This window comes from Anabas testudineus, chromosome 1, assembly GCF_900324465.2.
Source record: "Anabas testudineus chromosome 1, fAnaTes1.2, whole genome shotgun sequence".
NCBI classification, from domain to species: domain Eukaryota; kingdom Metazoa; phylum Chordata; class Actinopteri; order Anabantiformes; family Anabantidae; genus Anabas; species Anabas testudineus.
Genome location: NC_046610.1, coordinates 21,552,108 through 21,572,585, shown reverse-complemented (window position 1 = coordinate 21,572,585; position 20,478 = coordinate 21,552,108). Strand labels below are relative to the sequence as shown.

Sequence of the window (20,478 nt, the reverse complement as noted above, 5' to 3'; positions counted from 1 at the left end):
CCTCAGGTTTTTTCCACAGCAGACATTTTGACACACAACTAAAAAAAAAAGCACAGGTGTGATTCATTCGGATCGATGGGAACGCAGCCGTCGTTGATGTTACCACTTCCAGCTGTTCATGTCAAAATGTCTCCTGTGGCAAAACAAAGATGGAAACATTCATGAACTCCAACAGCTTTTAAGGTCAAGGTGATTTGTCCAAAACCTCTGTCTCCGACTAAATACCTGCAAAATTAATATTACCATCAGATGTTCGTTACTGCATTCAGCAAGTGTTAACATGCTAACACACAGTAGTTGTGAACTTATCACTGATGTTGTAGTTTAAGCACATGAACTAACTTGCAGGCCATTCTGAAACATAGCACTGATGAGAATTGAACATACATGAGGCCACAGTCTCCTTGACCTTCGACTTTTATCCACCAAAAATCTAATCAGTTCATCACTGAATCCAAGTTCACACTACAATTTAAAGGAATACCCTCAAAGAGTTCCTGACATATATTTTTTACAAGAATTTGGTGTCAATGAACGGACATATAGACAACCTAAAAACATAACGCCCGTGGTTCTGGCTGCAGACACAGAGACATAAAAATAGACGTGGTTCAGAGACGCCTGTTATCAGTGCAGCAGAAACTGCTTTATCTGAATAAACTCTCCACCTGTTTGTTTCCTCTCTACCTGTGCACCGTGTCTTCTGCACTTGGCCCCAAAACACAGACGCAGGCAAAGCAAATGCTGCACTGCTTTGTTATAATATACAGACTATTACTCTCTCCTGCTCCTCTCTCAGGTCTCTCTGTCTTCTGTGCTATTTTTTCACAAAAAGGTTTTAGCCTGCTCTAGATAAATATGCAGACGCAGTGAACAAATAATAATAGCTGCCAATCTAAAGGGATCCTCTAGAGTGGAGATGTATCACTCTGCTGGATTTTGTGGAACCACACTGGCAATTGTACAATAGTGATACAGGTTGGGGTCTATAAATCTTCAACTCCTGTACAACACAAGTGCAACTGTACCCTTCCAGAAGGCACAGTACACATTTTGGAATATACTAAAGTGAAGGGAAATATAAATACATGAAAACATTCAGTACTCAGTCAGCAACTCTTTTTTTTTTAATGACTTTGTTCCAGTTCAGTGATACCACTTCCTCTTCTCACCAGTAGATGGAGCTATTAGAAATGAGAAGACAAATTGTGCTGATGTACTAGGAGCTATTTATTTTGCTGTGTGGAGGATATGGGCAACAGTCCCAAGAAGCACCACTGAACTGAAACTCAGATGCAAAACTGGATTCATACAGCAGTGATTTAAGTGTGATTGTGTGAAAACAAGCATCACACCATTGCCTTACTGATCAAATGATTTTCAATGGTTTTAAAGTGATTCATTGGAATTTAGAAAGGAAATAACTTGAGTATCTATCGTGCTTTTCCCAACTTTATCCCTGCCAGAGTCTTTTGGTAAACACTTAAAAAAATAACATACAGACTCATACATCATCACTCAGGAACATTTTGTGGGTGTGTGTGTAAGTGAGTGTGGGGAAAAAGGAAAAGCTATGTCCTCTCTCTGTGTTTCTGTACTGATGGATGTTGGTTATTTATATATGGAGTGTTTAATACAGTCAGTCTCTGCTGTTGACATGCGTTCACCCATCAGACAAACACTTGGCACTAGAGGATAATTCTAATGAAACCTGCTGCTAAATGCTAGATCATCGTTCAAAAGACACACACTTAGATGTAGAAAGCACCGTGTTTGTACGTGAGCATGAATGTATGAAGTGGAAATAAGAGTGTGTGTGAGTGTGTGTGTGTGTGTGCATGCATATATATGAGAATGAAGAAGAAATAGGACCTAGTTTTGTTCGTGGGCTACCAAAGAGCCCAGCATGACAAAGCTTGCCTAACAAGGCTTTGAGTAGAGGAGAACCCATGCATAGCTAATAGCCCAGTCCCCCCAAAAAGCCTTTGTATCCAAAAACAAAAGCCCTATCCTGTAGACAAACACACAGAGAGGAGGAAACAGAGCTAGGAGAAGAATATCAAGTAAGATAAATTGGAAAGACATTGTGCAGATGGAGTGAGGTGTATAAAGGTCAAAGGCAGAGAAAAAAAAACCTGACACATATTGTAGATTATTAACATGTTCAAACCAGAGCGGTTGTTGGTTAATTAAACAATAACACATCTGTGATGATACCAGTGTTAACTAGGACACAGTGGTTAACACCAGTGGTGGAGGAAGTATTCAAATATTTAGTTTAAAGGGTAATTTCATTATTATTATTACCATTATATGTTTGTACATGTGCATGAATGCTATTAAATGTTCCTGTGCATTCCCTCTGCTTCTATGTGCTGCATACATAAACACGTACACCAATGCCAGCTACTTTAAATAGCACTGCATATTTAATCTAGAACATGCATTAGAATAACAACCCTGTTGTGAAATGATGTCTGTCTAATGTGTGAAATGTTATGGAGTAGAATGTGAAGAAGCATCGCATAGAAAAAGTACCTCAGAGTCTCACTTTATAACAGTGCTAAGAATCCAGTTTAGAAAAATAATTACCTGATGATCTGTTAAAAAAAAAAAAAGAAATCTGAATGAATCTGGATGGAAAAATATGACATGGTGTGAGTAAAACAACCAAAATATTAATGTACTGTTTTGTGTAAAAATATTGGAAAATGTTTAATATTAGAAAAAGTACACACACACATATCAAAATGAAATCAACTAGTCTTCTCTTTTTGTTCATGATGTGAAAATTGCCAATGAGATATGTGATTTCTGCCCCTTAGTTTGGATCTGGATCAGAAAAATATGAAAAATGTTGTCAAAAATTCTTTAGTATGGAAATATCAGACTAGAACTTGAATTGCTAAATGACCTTTGGGTTGTTTATAGCACAACAGCTAATTCCTTTTTCTATGAAAGAGGTTTTTAGCCCTGTTACTCGACCACTGGTTATTCCCATGGTGGGACAGTGTTTCACATAAATTGTGAAGATATGAAGATGCCTATAAATACTTTAACTCTTAACCTCAGATAAAACGCTGCATGTAACCAACGATCCCGCCTCAGCGCCTTCATGTACAGGAGCACCAAGGACACATGTGACGCACACACTAAATGGAGCAAAGAATAAATTGGATAGTTTAAGAAAAGAAAAAAGGCGGCTCACATGAGCATTTACAGAGAGAGATCAACCTCTAAAAGATTTATTTGATCTATTTACAGACAGTACACTCAACTGAACACAACAGGGGAGGACTGATTTCTATTGAAGAAACGACATGGCTACATTGCAATTCAATAATGACTACAGCAATATGGTGGTTTCACAAAGTTAACTGTACAAATTAATACTTTTAACCGAGAGTAAAGATGACAAAGACGTGGGATAAATTACTGTTTTGTTGAGAATCTAGTACAAGAAAAAGGTAATAATAAGTAAAGAGTGAAACAGTTTGATTTGTTAGTCTATTTTTTACAGCTAAGTCCTGTAAAGAAGGACTAGAACTAACACTGCTGAATTGCTGATTTGTCCAAAAACTGCTGCGTGCAACTGGGTGATATAGTGCAAAGAGGAAAAATTGAGATGAAAACAAGAAAATGTGCACAGTCAGTGCAGAACTTTCTGAGATCACAGAGCATGATTGCACGTATGCACTGGCTATACTGTAGTCTTATTTTTCAAAAATGACATGAGAAATGGCTGAAGAGGGCGGGGCAGTGCTGGAAACACAGAATGTACTGTGTTCAAGATGATAAAGAACAGCTGAGCTAAGTTGTGTGTTCATGATACTGTAGCATATGATTGTATTTATGAGGCCCACTCTGTCAGCATACAGTGCGCTCAGAGATGTGAAAAAAGTGGTAAATAACACATGGTTCTCTAAGAAATGCAGCAACATAGCCTTCATTATGAATGTAGAACAACTAGTAATTGTTAGCAGATTGTGTTTCTGAGCCTATGGCAGGTCAACCACCTATAGCATTAAACATTTTGAAAAGTGAACATTTAAAAACAAAAGCAAAGGAGAAAAATATTTGTCAGATGTATAAAGTCTTGTTTGTAATTGGCTAAAGTGCATTGTTAGATTCTGTACACTGGAGGGGGAGGACTGGAGGAGAAAGTTTGGCACTGGTCATCACCAATTAATCCTGAGCTCGTGTTCGAGCTTTCGTGTCCAAAGAAGAAAGAGGTCCACAGCAAGTCCACTCAAAAGTTCACAGATACACACCACGCAGGGAAGTTAAAAGGACAAGTCGTGTCCAAGTCTAATGCATCCATTTTTCCTCTCTTCTCCTGCTGGGCTGCTGCTAATTTTCTGCAGGTTCTGGCTCAACGCTAGTTCATACAACACTATATGAGATTAATATATCTATTGTGTGACCAGATAAACAACCTTTTATATTGCATGGAATAAAGCTTGATTCTTTAATGTATTTTTCCTTTTTCATTAATATGTTTGTTTACTCTGTGATAAAATTGTCCTCTGATTTGCTTTAGATTATGGGAAGGTCAGGTATTATATTTAAAAATTATGAATGAAGGAACGGAGGAGATCTGGATGCATTATGGGACATTAGGCCACAGAGCAGAAGCGGCCAACAAGGAACTTTAAACCGACTAGCTTGGACGTCCAGTCCCACTAGCAGTCAGGTGAAGGAAGAAAGCTGAAAGGTTTCCAAAGTTCACACGGGGGAAGTACCTGAGCTAGGCCGACCATCATGTGCTTCTTGTTGGGGTCGGGGGTGGGGTTTGCAAGGCAGGGCCGACGGAGGGACATAGTTGAGGCTGGGGCTGTTAATGTCCCCCTCTCCTACTAGAGTCAGATCAGACAGGGTGTCCTCCTCCAGCATCTGCACTGTTTCTCCTCTGCCAGAGTTCTGGAGGACCGCACGTTGGGTACCTTGGGCACCTTGGGATGGGTGAATGGGGGAGATGGTGCCTGGAAATGGAGGAGGTTGCCTGGCTTTCCTTCCGCCTCCACTCTCAGTGCCAAGTGCAGAGTCCAAGCTCTGGGACTGGTGACTCACATTAAGTAAGTGTGTGCTACCTCCACCTCCCCTGTCGTTGCTGTTCATCTTATTGCCCTGGCGACCGCTACTAGGGAAGCTGCCGTTGTTGGGGTTACGGGAATTAGGGGTGGAGCAACTGGGCTCTGAGTTGTAGGGAGGAGGCGTAGCCTGGTTGGTTGCCACTGGTGACAGTCGCAGAAAGTCTGGGAGCTGCAGGTCACTTTTGTTTAGCAGGCCTCGCTGGTCGTCTGCTCGGTTGCTCTGAGCTTTGGATATGAGGTCGAAGAACTCTGCAGGCATGCGTGCATACACACGCATAGTCAGATGCACAAACAAATGCATACAAATGAGTAATCATCAAAAATAGCATCTTTAAAAACAGGGATAAACACTCATTCAGAAAACATGCAGCAGAGGGTGTGTATTAATCAGTTAGACAAGTCAAAGCTACGTTTAGTGTGAGCAGAAGTGACTGTGCTACATGAAGCTAGCTAGCCTTGAAAGCATTTGGTGCTGCATCTGCAGTACTGCAGACAGGCAAAAGGTTAGTGAGATCACAGCAACACAACACTGCTACAGAAACTACAGAGAGAAGGAGGTTGTTCAGTCTTTACCTTCAGCTTCATCTATATTAATCTTTTTCTGCTTTCTTTTCTCCTGAGCCTTATGGAGAGAGACAGAGTGGTTGGGTAAGGGCTGGCTGCTTGTGTCAGGGCTGGGCCCAGCCTTTCCGTTTTCCCCACCGGGGTGGGCTGAGCCAGTTTTCCCTGATGGCCTGTTCTCCCCCTGGAGGCCACAAGGAGAGCAGAGTGGGGCATTAGAGCCCTGATGATGGGGGTGCAGGTATGGGTACAAGTTATAACATGTGGGGACTGGTGGTACTGATGGTGAGGTGACAAACTGTAAATGAGCTGAATTTGATGGCGAGGTAAGGGGAACGAATGTTATAAAATGGTCTAAAAAGGATTCTTAAAATATTCAAATTCATTTAGAATATTTGTAGTAAAACATTCATCTTTGATAAATTCTAATTAAAAGACAGGAAGGATGTTCCATCCAGCTAACCACAATGTCTCACATTGTGAGTACTAGGCATCACCAACATTTAGGCTAAGAACATACAAAACACCGCCTACTATTAATAAAAGCCACACTACTGCCCCTGAGGTGAGAAAAAGCTGGTTTAGAAAAAAAGATTCTTCTATTAACCAAGAAACCAATAAATTACCATTTCAACAGGCCATTGATCAAGAGTAAACCCAATAAAAACAGGAAAACCCTAACAACAGTCTAAAGTGCTACTACCACCACCAACTACATCCCTGGAAGGTTTTTTTTTGGATGCTGGGCTCATATCGCCTGGCCAGAAGGACTGTTATGGAAGAAAGAGAACCAGCAAACCAGAGAGAAAAGTTGATGATGCATTCAGCCACAGGCAGACCACAACAATAGAACATTTGGAACCTCGAGAGTGTGACGTGGCTCTCGGCTCCACAGACACAGTGCACATAAATACAGTCGCACAGAGCCCGAACACTGGCACAGACACAAACCGTAAACTTCAGCTTGTTTTTTAACACAATGCAAACAGACACTTAGTAGCGTGACATCGTCAAACAGGAAGTGGAAACATTCGGTGAGTTATGGAACATTCCAGAGCAAGAAGAAATCAGGGAATAAGGAGTTGTAGCACATCTTACTGTTGTTGATTGGTTTCTGGTTGTAGAGGCCGGGCCGTGACTCTTAGAGGGAGCTACTTTGTTTGTCTGTTTGTCTGCTGGATGAAAGACAGAGAGCAGAGAGAGATGTGAATACAAAATGACAATAAATGAGACAACAATGCAAATACAGTTCCTATAGTCAATATGTTATAAATAAGAGACATCAGCCAACGTTACTGACAGAAACTACATGCATGTTTGTGTGTTTCTTACCTTTACCAGCAGCGTGTTCTGCTATATCTAATACAACTCGCAGCCCGTCCAGGTTGGAAATAGGAAGACCTAGATCTAAAGGTTCTGACTCCCCACTCTGCATCACATAGACAAATTTGATTAGAGTTTGAGCTCATCACTGACTGTCTACGTCTGTTTATCTACAGACAGCCAGCATGAGAAGTTACTCACAATTCGTGCCACCAAGTCAGGCAGGTGCAGGCCGTATTTGGCAACCACAGGCCTGAGGACTTCAGTCACTGGCTTTGTAGGTTTAGCTTTGAGTCCCACAGAACGGTTAATAGGGACCAAGTCAAGTCTGGAGAAGAAGAGAACAGAAAAGTGTAGGTCTATGTGGCACTAGTGTTGGTGACTACAGATTATTTTAAATGATTATTTTGGCATTTCACAACACTCAGAACACAGAGATGTTTTACTACGGTATGTTACTGCACCTGAAGAGTGTGCGCTTTTCTAGTCTGAGGTCCCGAGAGCACAACGTCATACAATCTTGGTCCAAAACAAGTGGCTGAAAGACAGAAAAAAATGTATTCATCACGAAATATGTTCACATTGTTACACAACCTTCAAGTCTGATATTACTGACTACCAGAGACGTGGTCGCACACTGCCTTAGAGTTAATACAACCTACAACTGCAGAACTTCAGAAATATTCAGATGACAGTTGTAGGATATATTCAGGGTGGAGACGTTGCACAGTACCAGGGAATGATGGATAGTTTTGTGGATTGGTGTGGACCATCTTCAACTCAACATCAGAAAAACAAAGGAGCTGGTGATGAGCTTCAAGAAATCTGGGAGTCCCGTCCCTCCTCTCTTTATACAAGAGGAGGAGGTTAGGGTCGTATCAGAGCACAAACACCTGGGAGTGTACTTGGACTGGACTGGACAAAGAACTTATCAGCACTATACAAAAAGGCTCAGAGCCGGATGTACTTAATGAGGAGGCTCAACGTATGCAGCACCATGCTGCGGATGTTCTATGAGTCTGTGGTTCCAGTGTCATCTTCTATGCTGTGGTCTGCTGGGGTGGCAACATGAAGGTGGCAGACACTAACAGACTAAACAAACTGATCAGGAGGGCTGGCTCTGTTCTGGGGGTGAAGCTGGACCCTTTACATGCTGTAGCTAAGAAGAGGATGCTGTCCAAACTCCTCTCAATCCTGGACAATCCTGTCCACCCACTACACAGTGTGCTGCTGGACAGAGGAGCACGTTCAGCCAGAGACTGATTAACATTAAGTGTTCCACAGAACGTCACAGAAGGTGCAAAGTGCATAGAACTGACAAGAACTGCAGAGTCAGGTTATAATTTAATTTATAATAACACGTTTGACATAAGCAACGTGACCACATTAAATTTTGTTGTTAGAAACCAAACAAATATACTTTAATTGGAATATCACTTACCTTCTCCCCTCCAACCAGGAAGAGGTCAATAGCTGCCAGATTGATACAGAGCTTCTCACAGAGGCCCAGCAGCAGGTCCCTGATGGACACTCCAGCCCTCAGAGGCACAGAGCAACATGAGCCATCTGGCAAGGTTATGTTACACTGCCTCAAGGGGGCGCTGCCCCCTCCTCGGTCTGTTGACACTGTACCACGGGAAATGTCACCCTGGAGGAAGAGACATGGAGGGTAAGAGGAGACAGCAACGTGACAGGAGGGTTAAAACAGGAAAATAGACAATAAATATGGTGGGGGAGCAGAGCATCCTTTCTGCATCCTTGTTTTTCAGAGTTACCATTAAAGCAGATAAATCAAATCAAACGAGAATGAGGGTGAAGATTGAGCTGTTTCACACTGACATAAAAGTCTATATGCACATTAGCAGAAAGTTTAAATTGAGTCTCAGTTGATGCCTTTTTTCAGACTGACCTCGTTTCTCCCTGACCCCGATGTCCCCAGCTCCAGACTGGCTCCTGAGGACAGTGAACCCTGGGACTCACGGCGACCATTGCTACCAGAGAAATCTGAAAAATAAGATAATAATAATAATAATAAGACAAATTTCAGACCTCTATATCTAGCATACAAAGCAGTAAGAATAACTGTTAATTTACAGTAAGAATAACTATTAATAATTGTACTACACCGTCCCAAAATGTGCATATAAATCTAAACTAAATTACAACTTGATCTTTTTGATGACTACTGTATCGTACAAGTGTTCACTTTGTTGTTTAAAATTAGCAAAGCATACCAAAAATAGTTCATGTTTGATAACTCAGTCTATAGGGCAAACTGTGTAATAACTGGAACTGGAACTGAGCAGCTTTGCGGTAAACCACAGCTACACAACATTCAAAGAAAAACTGCTTTGACGTCTGTGTTATCAAACAAGTAACAATTTAGTAGTTGTTCACTTTTTCAAGAAGGAGCCTTTAACCTCTTCAAATGAATGAAACTACTGACTGTAGTTAAAGTCGGCCAGTTCTCGTTTCTTCGGGCCTTTCCCAAAGCTCCTGTTGCGGGACCAGGAGAAGAACATGCCTTTCTTCCGGTCTCCCGAGTCATCCCGACTGTCCTCGTTTAAAGAGCGACCAGATTTGCTTTTTTTGTCTTCCTATAAGACACATACAAAATAAATGAAGAATCGTAGACACAAAGATGCACAAAACAGATGAGATATGCTGTATGCATGTAAACAATCATTTTCATCACACACCACAACATATTATCTGTTCCACTATATGAAGATATTCAAAACAGTCAGTTACCAGTTTTAATAATCTGTCATTTTTTTATTTTGGTGTACACGTTCTCAAGTCTTTCTGACCTTGATCGCTGTGTTTACTTTATCTTTACATCCTGACACAGGTAACAACTTATGAGAAGGCTCAGCAAAAAGGAAGGTGTGATGTGTTACCTTCTTAGGTGTGGAGAGGTTAGAGCGGTCTGAGCCAGTGGTGCTGTGTTTGGAGGTGGGACTGCTGGGGATGTGGTAAGGATCGGGCAGCGGCCTGCCCTCCACTTCTGCCAGCATACACTCCTGGTACAGCAGAGACTTGAGGAAGCGTGTGTAGCTGTCAAACTTCATGAGGTTGAAGATCTGAAGGAGGAAACAGAAAGAAGTAGTAAAAGTTCAAAAGTGAGGGCAGTAAAATGTTAAAACAAGCAATGGCTGAGAGGGATAATACCAAACCAAAGATTCAATAGTGGTCTGTTTTAATTCACTTTTCCGAGTAATAATACCATAATAATACTTTGTCTTTCAGGGAAAATTTCTTTTTACTTCCCCCTTACAAGAAAGTCAGTGTCATTTATGTAAAGTCTGTGGTTGGTTTATACACTACCTGCAGTTGCTGCTCCTTGAACATGTCAGGTCTGGGGGCGTTGAGGATGTCGTCAGCCAGCTGAGCCTGACTATCTATGTTGACCGGTGTTGTGGCTTTACTGGACAGGAAGCTGTTGTAGATCTCTCTGGCACGCTGAGAGAGCTGGAGAAGGTAGGAGGGACATGGAAGGTGGAGGACAGGTCAGGGGAATGGTTAAAAGAGGAGATAAGGAATGAAGAAAACTAATTAACACATGCCACTCTTCAGTCTTGTTAGAAGGGTGTAAATGTATGCAGTGTTAGACTGTGTGCCTACATATCTCACATACCTGTTTCTTGTCATTCTCGGGAACATGGCTGAAGAACTCACAAGCCTGCCAGAAAAGGATATTCTCCTCACTGAACTCTTTCTTCAAGAACTCCTGCAGCACAAAAATCAAAAATGGTTAGGAAAACATAAGTTGTCAGAGTCAGAGTTGTCATTTTTTGTTTTGCATTTTGAAAAATATTTTTTTTGTGTGAGTCAAAGTTTGTTGATGATGTTATTATTATAGTACCGAGAAGTAGCGGACTCCCACTGGGTCCTGAAGCAGTCTCTCGAAGCAGACAGCCCAGCTTGCCACTCTCCTCTCAGTGTGGCGCCGGTGGCTCTGGACACTGGGCAGACTGGCATTACTGTTCAGGCTGTTGTCACTGCTGCAGCCCTGCAGCTCCACGCTGTTCAGTTCTGTTCACATAAATAGACCCAACACCAAATAGTTTTAAATTTCTTTACTTTACTCATGTTTGTGCACCTTCACAGCAGTATAACCGCTGGTTATACTGCTGTGAACAGTTTAAATAAATATAGAGATAATTAAAAATATTTTTCCATGAGCAGTTGTAAAGGCCACTTTTAATTGCTGTGTGACACACCTGTGTCTGGTGTGTCCCAGGTGAGTCCAATGCTTATGTTAATGCCATAGCAGGTGCAGTCAATCCATTGAGACTAATCTCCCCACATGTCCCTGCTGTGTCTTTTTGCTGCTTTGGCTTTAACTCTGAAATACAACATCCATGTAGCATGCTTTCACTGATATATACTTACCTACCTACAATTCTGTCTTTACAGATTTGATTTGTTTGAGCTATTATCAAGTCATCTGTTATCTCCTATTCTTACCACAATCTCAGCTCCGCTATACTTTATATATGATATGATCACATCACTTTACAATTCCATAGAAAGTCCACTTCACATTCAAACCAAATGCCCCATTATTTTCCTGAAACAGTATTTTCCTAAACTAAAAGTATGATTTAAACTTTTCCATGAAGGAGTGAAAGAATTCTTAATTGTTCTAAATCCCACTTTTCCCACCACTAGACCTCAGTGGATATACACTCCTGATGCTTAGACAAGATCATAAGGCAGGCTGAAGCCCACAGAGAAGCCAAGAATAACCAGAATAAAGGATCTTCAGCCCCTAAGCTAAGTGAGATAAAACTAAATACAAAAACAGCCAGAGGGAAAGCATCACTGGTCAGGTGTCAGGGACAACGCAAATCCTGTAAATAAATTCACAAGCCCCAGGAATCCAGTGTAATGTACCACTCAGAAACTTAGCTATTAACAGATAATTCCAGTGTGACTTCCTGTTATGAACATTTTTCATTGGTTTAATGTTATCAGTGGCAGTTTTCACACTGAGGACATTTTTCATCAGTTTTACCAAAACACTAGACTTTCATTCAGCTTAAAACCAGCAGAGTAAACAACTCCCTAGACAACTTATTCAGTCATTAATGCTGATGTATCACTGTGAATAAGAAGCAAACATTTACCCATACCTTCTCTAGACCACATATCCTGTTTACTGTCACAGGGGTTGGAATGTCTCATGGCACACATGAGAAAGATCACCTGTATGTCCTAAAGTAAGACTGTCAATAATAAGGTACAACACAACAGTAATACAGGACTATAAACAACATCATGCTATTGTGTTTTTACTTCTGCATTTCCCACATGATCTTCTAAAAAATAAACTGTCAATCACCATCTTTCCTCTGTTTCATAACTCCGACACACATCGACAGAAAAACCAAACAAGCAAGTACAGAACAGTCTACAAAGCTCATTACCGTACTTAACATTAAATATTCGAAAAGTAAGAGGCTTAGAAAACCTATTTCCTTTAATCAACTTCTTACTATGAGTAATGAATAACACTTTTGAGTATTTTGTATGAGACAGTTGCACCGACTTTATCGGAAAAACCTCATGTCACATACTTCTGCAAAGCAGTCAGAACATAGCAACAATTGAATGAAAATGTGATGACAGCTGTGGGACTGTTTGCTTAATGTCAATCAGATCTGATCAAACTGCAGCTGCACACTACTCATGAAGCACACTGACCAAGTGTTAAACTCAGCAAAAAATTAGCATGTTTATCTTTCAAAACTTACTTTTTCTGTTGCTAATTTTGTACAGAATCAATAATGGCATAATGAAATACTACACTACTTTTAGAACATATGTTAGAGTGGGCCAAGTTAAAGTTATTTGATAGCAACCCAGAGTAATGTAACAAGTAGGAAAATTTGGAAATCATAGGATTTTGTCCAGGGACAGCATTGCTACCTCAATCATAACTCTGTATTCATTCTAAACACCAATTCAATCCACAGAGATCAGATGCAGTGCACTGGAAAATATTAACCACAATATCATTTATGCCAACAACAACATTGTTAAAAGTAACAGGAGCTCTACCAAATGTGTACACACAAGGTTGGTAGTTGCAAATCCATTTCTTAAACAAACCATCTCTTAAACGTGGCAATGAATGGATTTCTGTAACTAAACTAAAACTAACCACATATTCAACATTAAGCCCTGCCTACTGTCATCATGTTACATTTATTTTTCCTCTGTGCCTAAAGTCAGCATTTTCTTTACTTGACAAATAAGTGTTAAAACTCTGCCTATCTCCTCACCTGGGTAGAGCTGGTAAGACCCTGTGTGATGCCAGCGGGGTAGGTGGCGAATCCTAAGGGGTATCCAAGCCCCTTCATCCATACTCACCCTAACAGGGGTCCTAGCAACCTCAAACACACTAGGTTGATCACTAGGTCCAATACAGAAAACATATGCGCACACACAGCTGACAAGATCAGAGGAAGGAAAAGAAAGAGAGAAAGCAAGAGGAGGAGGGAAAAAAGTCAGGGAGAAACATAAGACTGAACGAGAGAGACGCTGACGATGGTGAGCAACCTGGATGACAACCTGAGAGACCACAGAGAGAGTTGGGGCACAACATGCACACGTACCTGCATGCGCATTCTCACATTCTCTCTCTCTGTCACACACAGACACATACACACACACACCTCCATGAGGTTGCAGGTAAATGATATGAGCGCACACAGGCCTCAATGTAATGAATAATTCAGAGCAGAGGTAGGAGGGAACAAGAAATGCTGGAGCACCCACACACACATATACATGTACACACACTCACACTGAAGTATTGATGATAAGCTTTTTAAAAAAGGCCTATACTGAGACTAATGAGACCTACTACCCCCACACAGCTATACTCACACACTCATACATGCATGCACACACAGGCCAAAAACAAAGAATATTTGTCTAGTCTTAACGGCAATAGGCCTTCAAAAGTCAGTCTGTACATACAGTATCATTGCTGTATTGAACAATAATACAGTGACAGCTTTTAGCATGTGCACAGGAAAACCTTAAATTCATGCTATCATACCAAGAATATGTGGAGAGGAAGTTCAAAACACGCACATTTAGACCCAAAATGAGGTTGATGCAGATACGAGTTTTTTATCTTTTTGTGCTTCAAAAATACTCAAAACAGAATCACTGAGAATATTACAGCAACACCAAGCACATCACCGCCCTTACCTTAATCTCTCAGACTACCGTTAATCTTTTCATTTTTGATTATTAGACTTAAAACCTGGGACATGTGATACCGGGTTTGACTTGGGTCTCACTTACGACAAACCCTCTCACTGTGAGAGAAGTGTAAGCTCAGTTGTGCAGGATTCCTTTACCTACTAAGATGAGATTTACCCTTCACTGAGTTATACACTTCTTGATGCCAAACTGCACCATGATTAAACTATGCAATCATGCTCTCTACATCACAAGGAAAGCCAGTTTTCTATTTCACTCACTGAGACTGCATTCTCTCTTCCACACACCTAGCATATGTGAAAAGCCACCATAAACACTTCCTTAGCTTTAGCTTTGATTGTAAACATGTCTGCCATAGATTCTACAACCCTTTTTCTTGTTTCACACCTCCTCTACCTACTTTAATCTCCCATCTAATGTAAAATGTCTTTTGTTTGTGAGATCTTAAAGCACCATTAGAAGTCTCCTATTGAATGATTAAACACCCTGACAAAAACAGACATGGTACAGCTAACTTTTGTCCTTTGAAGGAGCTCTGTCCAGATGTGAGCTATCCTCCTTTAGAATATCTCCTGTCCTCCATACAAACTTTACCTTTTACATTATACTGATGTAGAAATTTCAGATATCACATTGCTGCATCTAATTTAGATGTGATGTCAGAATTTTGTCTTGCAACTTGATGAGTCACATACTGTATGTCCAATCCATAACTTGTAAGTACATGTTTTCATGTGCAGCATTTACAAATTCGGGACTGTCTTTGGCTTGCAGCCTTACAACAGGAGCAGAACAGGCAGACGTGGGGCAGAAGTTGAGCAGGTTAAACCAGATTGTCTGCTGTTAATGTGAATTTAGTAAAAGAGACTGATATCATTGAGGTGTCCACAATGAGCACGATGATGACCCTGCAAAGCTGTAGTACGACAACTGGTGCTAAGACATATATGGTATTTATGTTACTTAAAATTTATCAAACCACCTAAAAAAAGTGAGTGAATTTCTAATAGTAATAGTGTGACAAAACAGAAAATAGTAATGAAATTGAGATTATTAAACAGATACTGAGATGTTGATTCTAAGATGTTGAAAAGACTTATCTACTCACCTCCATCGGAGACTGCAGCAGACTGTAAAAAAGCACAGAGAGACATGGATTAGGACTCTCTGTCACCACACAGATGACACACATTCAGACAAGCCTGAGCAGCACACAAGAGCCAGGAGGCAGCTGCTAGGGCATGCACTTTAAGCCACATCGAGACACAGACAGACAGACTGGGTTTCTCAGAGGCCATGGCCCACTGTCACACACACACTTTCACATCATGACACAGTCAGGTTCCCGCCCACACTCATTGTCTTGTGTGTGGGAGGAATCATCAGTGAACTGACCATGCTTGCTCTACTAGAAAATCTCCTCAGAGGAGTGGAGCTTGCAGTGTGTGTGTGTGTGTGTGTATGTGTGTGTGTGTGTGTGTGCGTGTATGTAAATTGGGCAAGAGGGAACTTTTTGCCTACCTGCCCCCGTTTTCACAGTCATGTGTCATGTTTGCCTGCATATCAGACAATCACCAATTACAGATACTGTATCAGTTTAACCATTTACCTTATCAGTTTAAAGAAATTCAATTTCAACTTGAATCTATTCAGCTGCTTTCTCGCATCTTATTTTTCACTTGCACAGACACAGCCACGGACATCTACAAAAGCACATATTAAAACAAAAAACTTTAGACTCAAATCCCATTTCCCCTGACACACACACAGCTTATAATATAGTCATTCTTATCCCAGACATGCTGAGCTAGGATGAGATCATTCAACACAGGCATCAGTAATACAGGTAACACTACCATTGAAACGCTTTGTTACTCAGACAGAGCAAAGGGAGAGGAGCAGACAAAGGGAGAAAGGAAAGAAGAAAGAAAGAAAGAGAGACAGACAGGAGCAAGACAGAAGAAGGTATTCAAGACAAGACTGTTTGCCAAGGAGAACACGGGAGACAGAAGAAAGCATTGAGAAGTATTCACAAATAGCAGAGAACAGCATACATTAAACATAAAACAAGCAAACAAAAAAATATATTGATATATATAATATTGAACCACCGTGAGGTTTTGGATACCGTTAATCTGACCACTAATGTTGCTAATGACCATTTTTGTGCTTATTCACATGCTGGGGAGCAGTTACATGAGCAGAGCTAATGAACTTTTGCATTTGGAAATTAACCTTGAGCAATCTCATCATTAGTCAACACACACCCATGGGACTCTCCTACATGACTTGATGTTTTTCTGATTATCATATGGTCATCAGTCATTATAAAGGGTTTTGGTTCATTTCTGTGAATTGAAGTAGCTTCCTCTTTTTGAGTTACACTGAACACAGTGACTACAAGTCCCTTTGGCAATGCAAAAGACTCTAACCAGCCATTAATTTAGTTAATTCTGATCTCTTTATATTCAAGCTATACACTGAGCAGGGTACATAAACACTGACTAAAAATAAGGTTTAATAATAGAGGGAAGTGCTACTAGCCCAAAAAAACAGTGAATTATAGTCAATTCACTCAGGGGTGAAAAAACATGTGTTTAACACCTAAAGAATACTGTATTTCTACATACAATTACAAACAACTTTGGGATTTCATCATCTATGGTACATAATCATCAAAAGATTCAGTGGCAGTGAAGTAGAAAATCACTGCATGGGCTCAGAAGCACTTCTGAATCCACAAATGTATGAAAAAACGTAGTAGGAAAAAAAGGAAAAGGTAAAAAAAACAAACAGTATACAATATAAATAGGATCCAGAAAAAGTGCCACTTTCTTGCACACCTCCGAAGGCACATTAATGCTGAATGACACATACAGAAGAACTGGATGAATAGTGAAATGTTGTGACGTTAAGAAAGACGTCCTCATGCCATGAGTCAACTTCCACATAACCTCATCCTCATGACTAAGAATCCTCACTGACTCAATCTATACAGTTTTAGAACAACATATGCTGCCATCCAGATAACATTTTTCAAGGGAGGCCTTGCTTACATCAGAGAGATTATGTTAAATCATGTTCTGCCAGTATTCCACAGTGTGGCTGTTGGAGTGGCTGCATAGAAAAAGAGCTGAAGGGCTGAACCGGCCTGTCTATAGTATTGGAAGTGTGTGAACAGCCATCTACCATGGATATTTTATGGGGTTAAAGACTGCACTTTGGTTGGCTCACTCATCACTGTCTTGGCCATATGCTTTAGATCATGGTCATGTCCAAAGGTATACTGCCACTACAGGTTCAGGCTGTGTGCAGGGAGACCCCTCTGTATTTCCCTCAATTCTAACCAGTCTTCCTGCACCCTGTCCCTGCCCCTTTAGAAGCCCCCCATAGCATGATGCTGCCACCACCATGGTTCACTGTAAGGATTGTATGATCAGGGGATGAGCAGTGCCTAGTGTTCACCCGACATCGGGCTCGTAGTTATGCCAGAAGAGTTTAATTTGACATTTAACAAACTCCCACAAAAAAAGTGTTGTTGTATGCCTTTTACTCAGAGTGGCTTCCATCTGATACCACTACCATAGGAAAGTGATTGTTTTTTAGTACTACAATTGTATCTACTTCAATTTGAATCTACAACACAGTGTGCAGAAATTCACTCTTTAAAGTCACTGTATGTGTTACAGGCTTTCTAGTTTTAGGAATGCAGGCAAATAAGAAGAAAAACAAGATCCTTATTTGCAAGAGTTCATCAGTAAGTAAAAAAAAAAAATCAATTACTAAAACTGAAACTATATAACTAGAGGCTACTAGCAGATGATTAATCTGTTTCCTCAGCTGAACATTCACGCTGTAATGAAGAAAATGGGTTCTGATCTGGTTTCACACTATAACAGTAGTTCAACAAGGATGGAGCATATACAATTCTGTGATATCTATTTACACACTTAATGTACACTGTTTAAATTTATTAACCCCTTGGGAATCATATGCACCGATTTGATTCATGTGCATCATCTTGGCCATTCTCTCACTTCTGCTAGTCTGTTCTGGCGAGACGGTACAGCCTGCGTAATCACAGGGATTAGCTATTTCAGACTGTCCCTGGAAGAGCAGAGGTTGGCACAAGTGTGTGAAAAGAGATTTGATGCGACTTTATAGCGGCTGATTTTGGTTTGAACCACTGCAGAGGACAAGAGAAAATGACATGCAGAAACCTCACTATTGGAAACTGGTTAGCTGATCCCTTGGCTGTCCCACACATTTCACATCTCACACATTTCAACAGCATATATTGCGTCTATAGTTATAGTCTATAGTAGGTGTGTGCATGTGTTTCATGTGTCAATTACTGTACAACATGCTGTGCAGCTTAGAGCATATAGTATAGGCACACGGTCGACATCTGTTAAATGTCTTTTGTATGTGGGGTGCATTTTTTTGCATATGTGAATTTTTCTGTGTGTGTGTGTTCACCCCCTATTCCCATTCAGCCCTAATGTGATCACTTCCAGACGTACTCTGTGGTGGAGTGGTTTGGCCCCTGGTCAAGGCCCCTCGGCCCTCTCCTCTCTTTTCTTCCTTTAACATCCTTCAACCTATTTTAAAAAATCCTTTCTTTTGTTTTTTCTTTCCCTCTAGTCATCTCGTTTCTTTTACTTCTCTATCCAGTCATTCCCTCCTTCACTCCCTCCCTCATTCTTTTTTCAGTAATTCCAGTGGTGTTTTCCCCTCCTCTACTGGCTGATCCTGGTCATTCCTTATAGCCCACAGGGAAAGACTGGGGTTTTCCAGACTTTCCCTCTATTCCCCAAACCCCTATCAACAGAGAAACAAAAAACTGGAAAATGCAATTGTCTTGATAACGGAGAATCACAATATCACACACACACATACACACACACATATTTGACATAGTCCTTGCATTGTTCACAGATATTAAAGCGTCTTTTTTGTCGCCATTATAAAGTAAATGCACAGATAGGATCAGCAGAAATAAGTGACACAGCAACATAAGACTGATTTGACTTGTGACTTGTCTTTTGTCAGAGAGAGAAAAAAACGTAAGTTCCAAGCAAAACCTCAGAACGTGTGGTTATGAATTTTGCAAATTCACACAGAGCTGTAATTAATGGTTTCTTCTTATCAATTAGCATGTCAACACATCATTATTTTGTTCCATTTAAACTGTCTCAGATTGAGTCCATTATGAGGTTGCATGACAACCATTGCTGGGAATCGCTTTGTTACATTTCAGTGCATTTCAGTGAATAGTCCCCGATTCTCTGGGAAGACAGAAAGAATCTACCTATATAATCATCAGTATGAAAGTGTCAGGAGTGTTGTGTGACAGAAGAGTGTCAGCAAGCCTCAAAGGAAAGGTGTACAAGACAGTGGTGAGACCAGCTCTGCTCTATGGGTTAGAGACGGTAGCAGTGAGAAAGAGACAAGAGGTAGCAGAAATGAAGATGTTGAGGTTCTTCTTAGGAGTGACCAGGTTAGACAGAATAAGGAACGAGCACATCAGAGGGACGGCTCACGTTGCCTGTGTTAGCAACAAAGTCAGAGAGGCAAAACTGAGATGGTTTGGACATGTGCAGAGGAGGGATAGTGATTATATTGGTAGAAGGATGTTGGAGATGGAGCTGCCAGGCAGGAGGACAAGAGGACGACCAAGGAGGAGATATATGGATGTGTTAACAGAGGACATGAGGTTGGCTGGTGTTAGGGTAGAAGATGCCCATGATAGAGTTCCCTGTGGCGACCCCTGATGGGAAAAGCCGAAACAGAAGAAGATCTAATCATCAGTATTTTTGAAATACACTCCTTACACAGGAGAACAGTTTCTGACCAACTATTGCTAATAATAGCAAAGGGTCTGACAACTGAACTTCTATCACAACAGCTCAGTTACAGACTGGGGTGTTCATCTGGTTTAGGTGTTTAGACACAGCCATTACTACAGTGGAGTGCCCTTTAAGGTTGATTAAACCAAATTAACAATGGCAAACCACCAAAACATTGGCTTCTGTTACTGTGTTCACACGTCATATGCTGTATGGCAGGGGTGTCAAACTCAGTTGCACAAACACACTTTAGGTCGCGGGCCGAACAGGAAAAAAATTTATTGAGCACACTAAAACTTTTAAAACTTAACTTTTTTTAACACAAACCTTAAATAACTTAATAATAATAAATAATATTTTGCTCTCTATAAAAATATATCCTCTCTAAATTATATAATATATATTAAGTT

The 20,478-nt window shown here is 40.7% G+C and overlaps 1 protein-coding gene across 7 annotated transcripts in view; it reads right to left on the bottom strand.

Moving 5' to 3' along the window:
• Window positions 1–3,204: 3,204 nt before the first annotated feature.
• rgs12b (regulator of G protein signaling 12b) overlaps window positions 3,205–20,478 on the bottom strand; it is a 40,709-nt gene continuing 23,435 nt past the window's right edge. For 4 of the 7 annotated variants that reach the window (XM_026358879.1, XM_026358878.1, XM_026358880.1 and 1 more), the window contains exons 6-19: window positions 15,328–15,349; window positions 10,843–11,012; window positions 10,615–10,707; window positions 10,305–10,448; window positions 9,878–10,060; window positions 9,424–9,574; window positions 8,887–8,981; window positions 8,419–8,625; window positions 7,442–7,515; window positions 7,179–7,305; window positions 6,987–7,083; window positions 6,753–6,829; window positions 5,667–5,838; window positions 3,205–5,342 (exon numbers count right to left, since the gene is read on the bottom strand). In XM_026358879.1, the coding sequence (XP_026214664.1) occupies window positions 4,726–5,342; window positions 5,667–5,838; window positions 6,753–6,829; window positions 6,987–7,083; window positions 7,179–7,305; window positions 7,442–7,515; window positions 8,419–8,625; window positions 8,887–8,981; window positions 9,424–9,574; window positions 9,878–10,060; window positions 10,305–10,448; window positions 10,615–10,707; window positions 10,843–11,012; window positions 15,328–15,349 (2,229 nt within the window). In that variant the 3' untranslated portion in view covers window positions 3,205–4,725. The remainder of the gene's footprint in view (window positions 5,343–5,666; window positions 5,839–6,752; window positions 6,830–6,986; window positions 7,084–7,178; window positions 7,306–7,441; window positions 7,516–8,418; window positions 8,626–8,886; window positions 8,982–9,423; window positions 9,575–9,877; window positions 10,061–10,304; window positions 10,449–10,614; window positions 10,708–10,842; window positions 11,013–15,327; window positions 15,350–20,478) is intronic. The other 3 variants (XM_026358883.1, XM_026358884.1, XM_026358885.1) reach the window with 3 other exon arrangements.